The sequence below is a fragment of the Chamaea fasciata genome, unplaced genomic scaffold (genome assembly GCF_029207755.1).
Source record: "Chamaea fasciata isolate MVZ Bird 193981 ecotype frontalis unplaced genomic scaffold, bChaFas1.0.hap1 SCAF_2, whole genome shotgun sequence".
Taxonomy (NCBI): Eukaryota; Metazoa; Chordata; class Aves; order Passeriformes; family Sylviidae; genus Chamaea; species Chamaea fasciata.
This window is the reverse complement of record NW_027094087.1, coordinates 106413970-106427874: the sequence shown is the minus strand read 5'-3', so window position 1 is coordinate 106427874 and position 13905 is coordinate 106413970. Positions and strand designations below refer to the sequence as shown.

Genomic DNA, 13905 nt, shown 5'->3' with positions numbered 1-13905 from the left:
TGTGATATTAATAAGCTGGACACCTTTGAACTTCTCTCACAGAAATTTCAAGTGTTGCCTTATAGTATAGAAACATAGAAGTCTATCACAGTTTTCTTCCGAGTTCCCTGAAAATCTGTCTGTAATAATTTCCTTCAATACAAGGCACAAATTATTCCCTCTCAGTGGGAATTTCTAACACAACTTTTTCAGTAACAGCTATTAAAATACATGAGTAGTAAATACAAAAATCAGTTTGGTTTGTGGAGCTTTCTGGAAAAGATTTGGAAAAGTCAGCTTGGAGTGATATACATGCAGTTAATATGACTGTGAGAGCTGACAATTGGCAATTGTCATTGACAATTCAGATACTCTTTTCAGGTGATGGGAGATTACCTTCTCTCCTGGTGCTGGGACTGAGGAAGAGACAATTTTGCAGAGCCACAATTCTGCTTTTTATGCTAACTGGTTGTTGCTCAGTTTTGTTTTCTAAAACAACATTTATGTAGAACAGCATTTATGTTTAACAGCCAGTCCTCAAGGATGAGTAAAACACCAATAAATGTCAGAAATTATGACCAAATACTAAGAAAAATTCTCCTGATATTACTGAAATAACGTTCACTGAAGCAGCACCACAGAGCAGAATATTGGAGCAATAAGCTCCGCAAGCCCAACTCTAAGAAATGGCACCACTACAACTTACTATTTTTGATGCAAACTTCTAAATGCTCTTGAAAGATGGTAAATTGATCAATCAGGGACAATGTTGATAGGTTAATTCATAGAATCAGAGAATGATTTGGGATGAGGGGATCTAAAACATTATCTAGTTCTATCTATAAATGACCTATATAACAGAATTATATGACCCCCACTTAGTGATTAGTAAATCTTTTTAACAGTAGTATTCTTTTCTTTTACAATAAATAGTTTTTTCCAGTAAGAGATTGGTTTTTTTTCTTTGCCTGTTTTTAGGATATTCAACTTTCTGAGATATTCATTAATGATTTAATCAACAGAAGAAAGATATGCATATTGCTTTATTCTCTAATAAAGTTGCACTTGAACTAGTGAGAAGGTCATCTGACTTTATAGCTCAAGAGCATTTGTTTTTACCCTTGAATGCATTTTCAGAGTCTCCTGTGGTTATTCATTTTACATCTTACAGAAGATAATCCCTGGGAGATGTTCTTTCCCAGATTTGTTTTCTGATGACATCAGCATATGGTGTAGATTTTCATTCTCGAATCATTACAAACTCATTCTGCACAGCCATGATTTGCTAAAAAAAAAGGATGTAGTACTTTTTTTTCTGTTATTAATATCCATCTAATTACTTGTTAACATCTGCCTAATTACAGCAATGTTATTAATATAGGATTTAATTTGATTCTTTTCAGGCTAAAACATTGTCAAGTTTTTACAGTAGCTTTGCTTCAAGTACTATGTAATCTTTTCTTTCTTAAAGGCCTATGCTAAGAAGGCTGCATTAAAAGGTGGTTTGGATAAGACTGTGAGTCTCAGAAAGGATTTGTCAGAGATGCACGAGTGGATAACACAAGCTGAGGAAGAATATTTGGAAAGAGATTTTGAGTATAAAACACCTGATGAGTTACAGAAAGCTGTTGAGGAACTGAAGGTAAAAGATTAATTCCTTCAGCTGTGTTCAACCTTCTTTTTGAAGCTCTCATATTGTAAAGGAAGTCTACACTTCTTGTTAGGAAAGTGCCTTTTCAGATCTACTTGCCTAAAGTTAAATACAGTAGGTGGTTTGAAGTAATTTCTCTATGGAGTATTCTAGAAGATATTTGATATTCCCCAACACCACATTGCTTTATTTCCAACTTGCTTTATTGGATATTGATTTGAGCTTCAACATACTTTTACTTAAGGAAAAATTCCTAAAAATTGGGTGTTAGCACCAATTGAGTGAAATCAGTTTTATGTCTTCTCTTTGCATTAGAATGAGCAGAAAAAAAAATAGAACGTTAGGATGCATCTTGGTGTATGCTATGTATGAATATTATGTCTTTAATATAGGAATATAGAAATAGCATATTTTGATCTCAATTAATAATGTTTCGTTTATGTGAGATGAACATGCCTTTGGAAAAGACAACTAATTTGTTATACATGCTTTAAATACACTCTTGCTAAGCCTCTGGATGTGGGCTTAATTTTTATTTCAAAGGTAAATTGTTTGGCTTCTGCTGTTCAGGAAGCCAGATTATAACTTGATTGGCATTATATATATAGCTTTGATAATCTGTCCAACACTTTGTTTTCAAACTGTTCATTTTCCATGTTTTTTCCCAGTGTTTGGGAGTTTCAGACCATGCAACTGATGATTTCTTTATTTACTGGCACAAATAATTTGCTGCCAATCAGAATACATTCTGAATAGTGTGTACACACAAGGAAATTTATGGAGCAATTCAATTGTAAATGAGAATAATATCAAAAGTAAATATCTGCTCTAAAGATAGAGTTCTTTTTTAGTAACTAAATAGCAAAACTCAGTTTTACACATTGCACTTCATATTAAAACAGGTAAAATGTATAGTTTTATATACAAACACCATTATGGATTCCTAGTAGATATTCTGTACCCAGATGAATTACAGCCAAGTTCAGACTGTGGCACCTTGACCTAGGAAATAACCAGATCATTTGTTATGATCTCACAACAGAGAAAATCTGGACCAGAACTCCATGTTCATTCTGCAGCCCATTTCTTCCCACAGCTAGAAAATAGGCCAGTCAAGAGCAACCTTGTAAACCTCTCTAGCAATGGCAGCCTGATCACAGTTATTCTGGTTCATGAACTTTCTCAGACCCAGAGAGAAAAAAAAAAAAAAATGTTGTCAGTAATATGGTTTTGATTTGATGTGTTTTGGGCAGGGAGTTCTCATTGTAAATTCCTGTGAAGGCCTGATGGCACTTTTTATAGCATCACTATGTTTCCAGTTGGGATATGATTCCATTCATAGACACCTGGAAGCATTCAGAGGAAACAGTACTAAGTATGAACATCTTTTTCATGAGACCACATAATGAGGGAAGAGCAAAAGTGGGGGATATACAATAGAGAAAAAATATTTTCTGACTTTCTTTTTAAATGCAGGATAATGACAGTGACAAGAAATCTATTTTTTTTTCTGCCTTTCTTGTGATTTTACCATTAAATCTGGATACACGAATTTGTAATACAACAGATTTGGGGGGAGGGGGAGGGGTGGTCATTTGTAGTTAGTTAGTTATGATACTAAATGTTCTTGGAGCATTTCTTGGGAAAAAAAAAAAAATACTGAAAGGTTCCATTAGTCTGGGAGCTCCAGACCACTAGATGGTTGTGAGATGTTAAATTGTATTGTGTATTGGCAATGAAATGAAACAAAAGTTTTTTGGATGCATTCAAGATTATTTCAGAAAGTCTGGGAATTAAATGTCTCCTGTTGTATTTTTGTTTTGTTGTGGTGTTGTTTGGGGTTTTTTTCTCCCTCTAGAATTCTGTCAGAGAATTCTAATAGTTACTAGAAATAACTTTCCTTCTTAAACCAGGACTACATCTTCTCCTTTTTTTTTCCTTTCCAGAGAGCAAAAGAGGAAGCTCTTCAGAAAGAAGTGAAAGTGAAGCTTATTACAGATTCCGTGAATAACTTTATAGCAAAGGCTCCACCAGCAGCTCATGAGGCTTTGAAAAAAGAGCTTGATGTTCTAATTACCAGCTACCAGAAACTCTGCAGCAGGCTGAATGGAAAGTGGAAGACTTTGGAGGTTTGATAACTTGTCAGTTGTTGTATTTATAGCCCTTCTAACTGCGAGAAGTAAGGTGGAGAGCACAGCTATATTATCATATAGCACTGTGGGTAGCCCAAGGCTGTCCTGGCTTTATGAGCCATATATCACATACCCCGGGTTATGAGCCACACAGAAAGTTGTTTTGAGACTCATATCTGCTGGAGAGTTGTGTTGCAAAAGACTGAGACATGGTTCTTAGGTCAGAGGCAGCAATGGTTGATCAAGGTTCTTATCCCTCCTGAGGTCAAACCAGGAATCTGGCTTTGCTGCAACCCTGTGATGTTTTCTTCATCAGCTCCTCTAGGTTTCTCTCTTCCATGGCCAAGGATTTTGATTGAATGGCCCTGAAACTGGTCAGGTGGAGTTAGCACAGGAACAGCATTTGCTCTGCTGGCAAACTGAATATTTCTCATGCATTTCGAGTTGACCCTGCCATTTTGGCCAACTCCATTTCAGATTCTTTCCATGGGACTGCTTTTATATTATACAGTAGTGATGATAAATTAGATGTAATTTTTTGTTGTTAATGTCGCAAGAGCTAAATTTTGTTTGTGAATAATTTGCAAGAGCTAACCTCAATAATATACCAGGATAAATTTTATTCTGTCTAAATTTCACCATGGAAAATTAGATGTGTAGTCTAAACTGGTAATCTGTATTTACTCTGATCATTGGTGAGGTGTTGTTGCGTGTTAATATCCTTCTATAACCCTAATCTGGTGTGAGCAAAGTTAGGTGAGATGAATTGCACTCTGGGAAGCTTGATCTGCCAGGAGTGTAATGCATTTCAATAACATTATTTTAACTTCTACTAACAAAAAAAAAAAAAAAAAAAAAAAAAAAAAAAAAAAAAAAAGGAACAAAAAAGATTATTTATGGAGCATTTAAATGTTTTGTTTTTGTATAAAGTGCCATTTTTATCTGCTTATTTAAGTATCTTCAGGCACTGTATAAATAAATATTAGACAATAATTTAATTTCAGAAGAATAAGAACATTTCACACCATTATGTTTAGTACTCTAGCACTTAAAAGGTCTATAAACTGAACTAAATGTGGTTTAGAATTAATTTCTGTAGAGATTTTAGTCTGAATTCTTAAAACCTAAAATTTTATGAACCTGTGATTTAAGCAATTAATATATAGAATATATATGGAATTTAAGTGCATTTTTATAATAAAGACATAAATTTCTAACACGGGTCTTTAAAATTCTGCTCACTTTTATATTTCTATAAGAAAAATTTACGGAAAACATATAAAGTGGATAATACATGGCAATGAAGATTCAAGTTTTGTTTTGCAGAAGAGTTCACATTTTCATGTTATTTTCTGTGGTTTTGCTCTGTTTAATCAAAATGATGGTTTACTTGTGTTTTATATTTATATGAATGATATGAGTACTGGCAAATAAAATCACCTATATGGCCCCATAAGTCTTGGTCATCAACCATGTTGCTTTGGGGAAGAGACATGAATGTTTTCAGTATTTTAATGAGTGAAAATTTTCTCTGAGATTTTCAATCTAAATAAACCTTTTCTTCATCAGGAGGTATGGGCATGTTGGTGCGAATTATTGTCATATTTGGATGCAGAAAATAAATGGTTGAATGAGATTGAACTGAAACTCAAAGCCACTGAAAATGTCCAGGGAGGTGCAGAAGAGATTTCTGAGTCTTTAGATGTAAGTGCTGACTTAAATAATAGCAAAATCATATGTGTTGATAAATTGTAAATTTCATGTCATTCTAAATAAAGTGTGAACTAGCATTATAGTTGAACAAGGTGCAGAATATTTTGGAAGTCCTAAGGTCTTACTGGATTCAAAAAATGAGGTTTTGAATTCAAATCCACCTTAATCAAACAATAATTAAATGTGTTGTGCTGAGTGTCAAACAGTTCTGGTAAAGATAAACCTTTTTTTTTGCAAAGCTAGCTCACTTCAGCCAATCAAAAAAATGTTGAAGGATTCAGAGAGGGCAAGTTTTCATCATAGCAGGGCAACTTTGTTTATTATTTCTTAATTTTTAATCATGAAGCCTTTAAAATTAATATAAATTAAATTAATGCTTGTAGTGCATCAAAATAAAAAATCTTGCATCAATGTGCTGTTGAATTTCATCCATTTAGATACTCAAGCAAGTTTTTTTATATTAAGGTACAACTACTCTCACTGAACTCATTGGGCATAGTCCATATCTTTAAAATTTGGCATTAAATTTATTGCTTTATGAAAAATCTTCGTGCTTCATAATCTGTAATACAGAACATTAGCTGCCAAGGCATGGAGCATAAGTATTTAATCTTTTTTTCTCTACTTTTATTGTATATGAAATGTGAAATTTCTTTCTTATATTTTTAAGGAAAACTGGGATTGCTCTGTAGAACCTTATTTAGAAAAAGGAAAATAAACTACTTTTTTTGACCTTTTTCAGTCTTTGGAACGTCTGATGAGACATCCAGAAGATAATCGAAACCAGATTCGGGAACTGGCTCAGACTTTGACAGATGGTGGAATCTTGGATGAGCTGATCAATGAGAAACTTGAGAAGTTCAATACTCGGTGGGAAGAACTTCAACAGGAGGTATATTTAATCATCCTCCCATTAAGTAGAGGACTGTGTAAAACTGTTTAAAAAATAAAAGAGGTATTTTGTTGATACAGTTCCAAAACAGGTCACAAACAAAATTTTACATAAGAAGTGGTTTCATGGGTGTGGTGGGCTTACTCCAGTAGGCAGCAAAGCACCACAAGACTCCACATCTCCTGGTACTTTGGTGGATATTATATAAAAGGCAAAAGTGAAAAAACTCATGGATTGAGATTAGGATGATTTGATAAGTGAAAGAAAAAAGGAGTAAAAGCAAGTGATGTAGAAGAAATTACTTCCAGGAGACGAATGTTCAGCCAGTCCCAATAACAATTCTGGGAACACTTTTCCCCACCCCTTTTTGTTGTTGAGCATGACCCTGTGTGATGCTCAGGTCAGCTGTCCTGGCTTTCAAAGCCCCTTGCCCACCCCCAGCCTGCTCACTGTAAGGAGCAGAGTGAGAAAGAGAAGATCTGGGTGCTGTGGAACCCCTGCTCAGTGATGGCTGAAACATCCCTGTGTTATCACTGTTTTGGCCACAAATACAAACCCCTGAACTATACAGGCTGCTGTGGAGAAAATTAACTCAGTCCCAGGCAAAACCAATAAAACCCCAAAATTTCAAAATTGGAGTGACCATCTAGTGGATTAAATCTTTAATTGTATAGATAAGATCTTTTCTCTGACAAATTCTTAGTGAGAAGCAAATTATTTTCAAAATTGAATATGAGTAATATTGCTTACAGGTACATTTTTATTAAACAATAAATAAGTATATTTGTATTAATAGAAGGTTTAAAAAGACATTTCAGTATAGAAATGTGTAACATAAGGAGAGCCAAATCTAGCAATATGCTATAAATATGAAGAAGATATCATCTCAGTACTTGGTAAAGATCAGAAAGAATTGTAAGGGAAAGACCTAGCAAAGGAAGTAGAAAGCCCCCTTCATGACTGTAAGCAGAAGATGCTCGAAGATAAGCTACAAATACTGTCAAAAATTACTCAGTTACAATGATATAAATGATGCACAAGTGCAGATTTTTGGAAAGCAACTGTATTAGAAGAATGACAATCTACCAATGGAAAAAAAAAAAAACAAACCTCTTTTGTGGTGATGGAAATGTACTTGTTTTTTGAAAACAGTGGAAGAAAAAACACTACAGTAAAAATTGTAGGAAGGTCCTCCGCTGTTTTGAGAATAAACTTGAAGGATGGGGAGAGAAGGAGCCTGGTGGTTGGTTCTGGTGCAGTGCAGGCATTCACATAATTCTGTGCAGCCGGATGGTGGCATAACAGAAAAGTAAATATAAATTTCTTCTCTTTTTGTAGCCTTTTTTTTTTTTTTTTTTTTTTTCCTAATCTCACTTCTGTTTGGAAGCAGACAGATATACTCTCTGGAATTCTTCTTCTTTGTATTTGTTATTTTTTTTTACTGACTAGAAAACTAGGAATATGCAGAAGGCTTCGAGGGTGTGAGAACAACAATTTGAAATAGTCTTTTTGAGCGGTAGTTGAATACTATTCAGTCATCACTAATAGATATTAAATCAAAATTCATAAAGCTGCAGAGATTTAGTGTCAAAATCACATAATGAAGATGATGTGTGAATTCTGGAAATAATTTGGATGAGTATATAGGCAAAATATATTAGAAATTTATTCACTGCTCTCCAATTTCTTTCAAAGATAGAAAAAAAATGGTGTGGAGGACTTCTTTAAAAGCTTCTTTGAAAGCTTGGTCAGATAATAAGTACTTTAATAGTAATGGTGAGATCTGACTCTGAAATGGAAAGATATACTTCTTTTTTTTTTTTTTTTTCGGAGATTCCTGATACTGAATTTTCTGTGCTGTTTGTGTAGTCTCTTGAAATTCAAGCAGCATTCTCCTTGTATAAAAATACATTGCAGGCACATAACACAAATCAGCTCATGTTCAAGGTCACTTCTTCAGACAGGCTAATTGGCAATCCTAAAGTGGTGAAGTTATTTGTTTTTATTTGAATAATTGTGCAGGTGATTACCAAGACAATAAGCTCATGTGGACAGAAACTGATATGTGAAGTATTTATTCACTGCTAATAGAGCAACCAAACCAACCCACTTCTACATGAATGATGCTGCAAGACAATGCAACTTTGCTACTGAGATAGAGACTCATTTTTAAAGGCAGATAATGGCTTTATGTTTGTGTGCTTTATCTTCCTTAGTTAACAAAGACTGAGCATGTTTATTTTGCTTTTGAACATTTGGGGCTGACTGATAAGCAGGATATACCCTATACTTACTTTTCAAGGACTGATTCACTAACAGCTCTATATGGGATTTAAGAGACACTGAAGAATTTGAAGCTAATATTGCAAGCAACCATCAATGCTGAAAGTCATTTACGTCCAGAAAACTTCAGAAATGTCAGTCGGATATTCTTAAAACTATGCTTGCAAAAAACTGTACAAAATATTATTGTTCACAAGGGCTTTACACTAGACTCTATTATTATTATTGGGTCCTGTCTCTTAATTCATTTTAGGACTTCCCTGAAGATTACCTTTGGTTTCTCTCAAAGAGCACACATTCATCATTTGACACAATTTGTCTGTTTTGCTCTCCTCTCCAGAGGAGAAAGAATATTTCACGCCCCATCTCCACATGATTGCTTTGAAGGCTGCTAAGAGGGCTGCTTTTAAAAGTTCTGAGCCATTATCTGCCTGCAGTGATAACCTAAAGAGGTAGAAGAGTCTTCTTTGGTACAGTTTGCAGTTTTGGAATTAAGTGGGTCAAAGCTGAATATCACTTAATGGCTGAGAGATCAAATATTTGTAGCCATGTACTCAATAGGCACTGAGTGTAATGTTCCTAGAACTTGCAGAAGAATTAGTTCTGGGTTGGAGGGTATTAAAGATTCATGGATCCAAAGATAATGTTTTGAATTTTAAAAGAATGTGTTTCTAATTAAAGTCTAAGCACAAGCATTAATCCACTCTGAGATTAAGTGGAGACTAACATGTTTGGAATTGGATGCGAGGGGTACAGAGAAGTTCTGGTATATCTCAGTCACAACCTTTATAACACCAAGAGTCAGGTTGAATTTTAAAGTCATTTAAACAATTTAGGAAGGAATTTTAAAGTTTCCTAACTTTTCAACTTTGCCTGTGGCAATATTTCTCAATATTGAGAAAATATTATTCTCAATATACAAAAGTATAACTGAGCCACAAAAAACCCCCAACAAGATACAATTTCCGTCTTCCTTAACTGACCGTTTTCCATGAGCTTTAACTTACAAGCTAATTAATGAATTTAGTATTGCATTTTAAATAAATGTGCCTATGTAGTATAAGTGCCATAATTTTCAAAGAGTTTTGTTCTCTTGTTCTCCCACAGCCCAACTATTGAGTACTGCCTCAACATTACTTGGTTTTCAACCTTACAACTCCAACCAACATCTTAGTAACTGCATGTGACTGATATCATTAAATAGATGAAATGTATTATTTAAGCAAAAAGTGGCAATATTTATAAATATAATATAATAACATTCAACATCCAAGAATTAACTGTGGTCCTCTTCCTTAATACTGCATTTTATATGGATAATATGCAATTTTGCTATTTCCTGCATTTACCATTGGTTTTGGTAAATTGTTAACAGGTTTATGCAGGACATCATATCATAAGAAGTGTTATGTTTATCATGAAACAACTAAAAATCTATAAAAACCCTGTAGAAACTTAAAAAAAAAAAATCCTTTTTTTTAAAAAAATTCTTTTTCATTCTGATAGTGCCTAACAGCAGATTTTTTTTCTTTTAGTTAGTTTTCCTTTACAGCTGTCAACATTTTGCTGGCTCAGAAATAATTAAAGAGGTGTTTTTTTTTTTTTTTCCTGAGATTTTCTATTTAGCAGGTAACTGTCATCCACTTCTCTTTATAGACCAAAGCCTTCAGCTTTATTGACTATGATCTGATAGCAAAGCTGGAGCTTCTTGTTATGTTCTCAGACCCATTTGCGCACAACACTGTTAAGCTATCTATTTGTTTTCCACCATGGAATAGAAAACCCATAATATTTCAGGAAACAAATAAACAAATGAACCACCCAGAATGTCATAAAGTTACATATTTTTATATCATAAATATTTAAAATTTAATCGCTGAACTCTCACATATCTTCAAAACATAGGTCCAAATAGATTTTCACACAGACAGACATGAGTTGAAAGAAAAAATTTGAAATTCAGGTCCACAGGTGCAAGTGTGTAGTAGGACTACTCTTTTTTTATAAAGCATTTTAATGCTTGTGCCCACCAACTCTACTGAAAGAGAAGAAGGCGGCTTCTCAATGTTGTGGCATTCCCCTTGACTGAATTTACTCAATATTCTGCAATGGCAGTGGAAGTACCAGGAACCTACTAAGTGAAAAGATTCGATCTTTGAATAAGCTGTTGTGTACTGGAAAAATACACTACATTACAGGAGTGTGTCATACCTTTTTTAAGATGACTGTACAGATTTTCATTCCATTTGTTTGGGGAATTCAACGAGGTCAGGTATGAGCTTGACTTTAGAGGAACATGCAGGGCAGGGTCTGTTTCCAGTAAGCAATACAGACAAAAAAAATTAAAGTAGCACCCGCTTACATCTGAGAAAATCACCACAACTCTGAAGGTTCTATTTCCCAAAATTCAGCTGTGTCTCTTCTCCCATTGCCAAAATAATTCCTCTCTTCTACTGGTGCATTCATGTCTTGGTCTGACATCATCTATTCATTCACTTAAACTGCTCACAGCTATGGGAAAAGATTTCAGCTCAACTGGAAGAGGCAAAATATAACACAGGTTCTCAGGCTGTAGTCAAATTCCCTCTGTGGACAATGAAAGGGGAATTTTTTGACTGTGTGTGTGTGTATTTTGTGCACATAAAGACATCACAACCATGAATATATATTTATCTGACTTCATATTTGCTTGAAATACAAGTGTAAAAATTCAGTCAGACCCAGGCAAGGATTTGCTGTACTTTTTTTTAGGCTTATCTGCTATAATATTTGATCAATGAGTTTGGGAATCTTTTCTTTTTGTATTTTAAAATGTGCTTTTTATATACATACTTTCTGATTATATCAGCACACAGATGAGATTTTCAGTCACCACTTATTCTTTATAAGATACTGTCTTTGGGAATTTGCATGCATTCTGCTACTTCATTGCATGTATGCAATGCACTCTGTTTCTCAGGTGGCAGCAAATGTAACTGTACTTAAGTTAGTCCTTAATTCCAAATTGCAGTTAGCATAGGACAGCATTTAACAGAGGTTCAAATCTTCAGGTGTTATTGTAAATCTAGTTTATCAGATAGATATAGCACCAAATTTGTGTCCAGCATTTTGAATTCTCCAGAAAGTGCAGGCACTTGTTTGGATGACCGACAAGAATGGAACTTTTTCAGTGTCTTATTTTAAATGGGAAACTTCTCTGCAGAGAAGGACACTGCAGTCCTCAGGAGGAATGGATTCTGTGGGTGTGTTAGTCCTGACAGTAAACACAGAGACCAGTATAAAAGCAGGGAAGTTCTTCCATGGTTCTTCCACTCTTCCAGGAGGATGACCTTACCCATTGGATGCAGAAAGCTACTTATCCTGTTTCTGATCTAATGTGTCTTTCAATCTAGCCCGTAGTGACGCAAATGGATTGATAGTCTGTGTCTTAGCCAGGCTTACAAAGCAGTACTAAATAGTGCCAAAGTAAATGGAAGCAGTGGTTTTTAAATTCAGCTCTGTTTTTTAAACTCACTGCTTTGAACAGGCTGAGAAGATTTTTATGTTAAAATCTCAAATCAGATGAAGATGAAAGTAAGTTAAGTAGCAAGCCTTAATACTGCAGTAGGGTAATAATAACTTGGTAGTTTAAGTGCTCCCATTAACACTGACAGCATGAGTCTGATATGTAAAGCTGTTCAGTTCCAGAGAAGGTTCCTCGAACTTGCAGTGATACAAGATTATCTGATCAGTTGTTTTGAAATAGCACAAAGCAGCTTACAAAAACAAATATAGAAAATACAGGTTGGATCCCTATCTTTTAACTAAGTCAAACAGCTAGCAAGAATGTTCACAAGAAATAATCTTCTTCATTTGTTACACGTGAAGCTCTGTAAGAATCTGAGCTCCATGAAGAGGGTGCAGATATATTAAATGTTCGCACTGAATTGCTGAGACATATTTTTGTTCAAGGCAAGAGTGTTGTAATGGGTATGAAATCAAATTAAAGTATATCTGGCTTACCAGAGACAAAAAGTGTGATTTGACTTGAAGATTGGGAGAATACCTAGCAATGTTATTTAAAGGGTGCTTGCTTTCACCTTTGATTCGTGTCAAATTAAGTTAGTCACCTTTTTTCTGTGGGGAGCAATATGGCTGGACTTGTACACAGGAAAAATGTGTTGTATTTGAAGTTGTTGGTAATTATTGTGTGCTTTGCATAAAGCAGGAACTCTGCTAGGCAGTAGCTGGGGTCCAAATAAAATATGAGTCTGTGGGTAGACACAGTGACAGATGGAAGAATGTACTGGGTTATTTATTACCTGATAAATGCCTTATTAAAGTGCTGCTAATGATATTTGAATCCGATTCATTTATGTGAAGTGTTTAATGTGTGTGTTCTAAGGACAACTTGGATGGAGAATTTATTGTCCTGATTTGTTAAACCATAAGCTGAGCTCCTTTGAAAGGAAAACATCCTTCTCCAAAAGAGGATTGTGTAAAAAGCCATGGTGGCACTACTGGTGGAGTGGAAGCAAGATTCAACTTCTACATTTTTTTTCCCACAGGAGGAAGAAAGTAGGCATTGCCTCTTCCAAACAGCTATTTATGCTTCATATAAGAGAAATCCAGCTCAACAGAGTCTTTATCCCTCTCACTTACTGAGGTGGATTGCTTTGGATAGGATTGTGATGACAGTAACCCTATTCTCAGTAAACAAAGTCTCTTGAATTATATAATAAGATCAGGAGGAGCTCTCTGTCTCAGAAAGAAAGACAGCACTGTCAGGATGGTTTGCTTCTGCGGCTTTGCCATCTTCCACTCTGAATAGATATCCTCAGTTTACACACTATTCTTTTGGGATCCTTCTCTTTCTAGAACTTGTCTGTGCAATCTGTGTGTTGTTTGTTTCTTAACAAGAAAGCTGAATGGGTGGCAAAAAGATGCGCAATTTATCCTACAAAAAGGTGGAGGAGAGCAAGTCAGGAGTCCCGTGTCTGATTCTTTGCCTGAATTTTTTTTGGGGGAAAAAAAAACTGTGGAAAAAAATGTATCGTATGCATTATTAGTGTGAATGCTCATAATGTTGTTGTTTCTAGGCCGTGAGAAGACAGAAAAGCCTTGAGCAGAGTATCCAGTCTGCACAGGAGACTGACAAAACCCTGCGCTTGATCCAGGAGTCTCTGACTGTTATTGACAAGCAGCTAACAGCCTATGCTGCAGACAGAGTGGATGCAGCTCAGGTCCCTCAGGAAGCACAGGTGAGTTAGACACAG

At 35.1% G+C, this 13905-nt stretch overlaps 1 protein-coding gene across 10 annotated transcripts in view; it reads left to right on the top strand.

Annotated features, from left to right (window-relative positions):
- The window catches only part of DMD (dystrophin), a 990047-nt gene that overhangs the window by 337433 nt on the left and 638709 nt on the right, over positions 1-13905 (top strand). For all 10 annotated transcript variants that reach the window (XM_066176982.1, XM_066176984.1, XM_066176989.1 and 7 more), the window contains 5 exons: positions 1451-1621; positions 3577-3759; positions 5332-5466; positions 6218-6367; positions 13729-13890. In XM_066176982.1, the coding sequence (XP_066033079.1) occupies positions 1451-1621; positions 3577-3759; positions 5332-5466; positions 6218-6367; positions 13729-13890 (801 nt within the window). The remainder of the gene's footprint in view (positions 1-1450; positions 1622-3576; positions 3760-5331; positions 5467-6217; positions 6368-13728; positions 13891-13905) is intronic.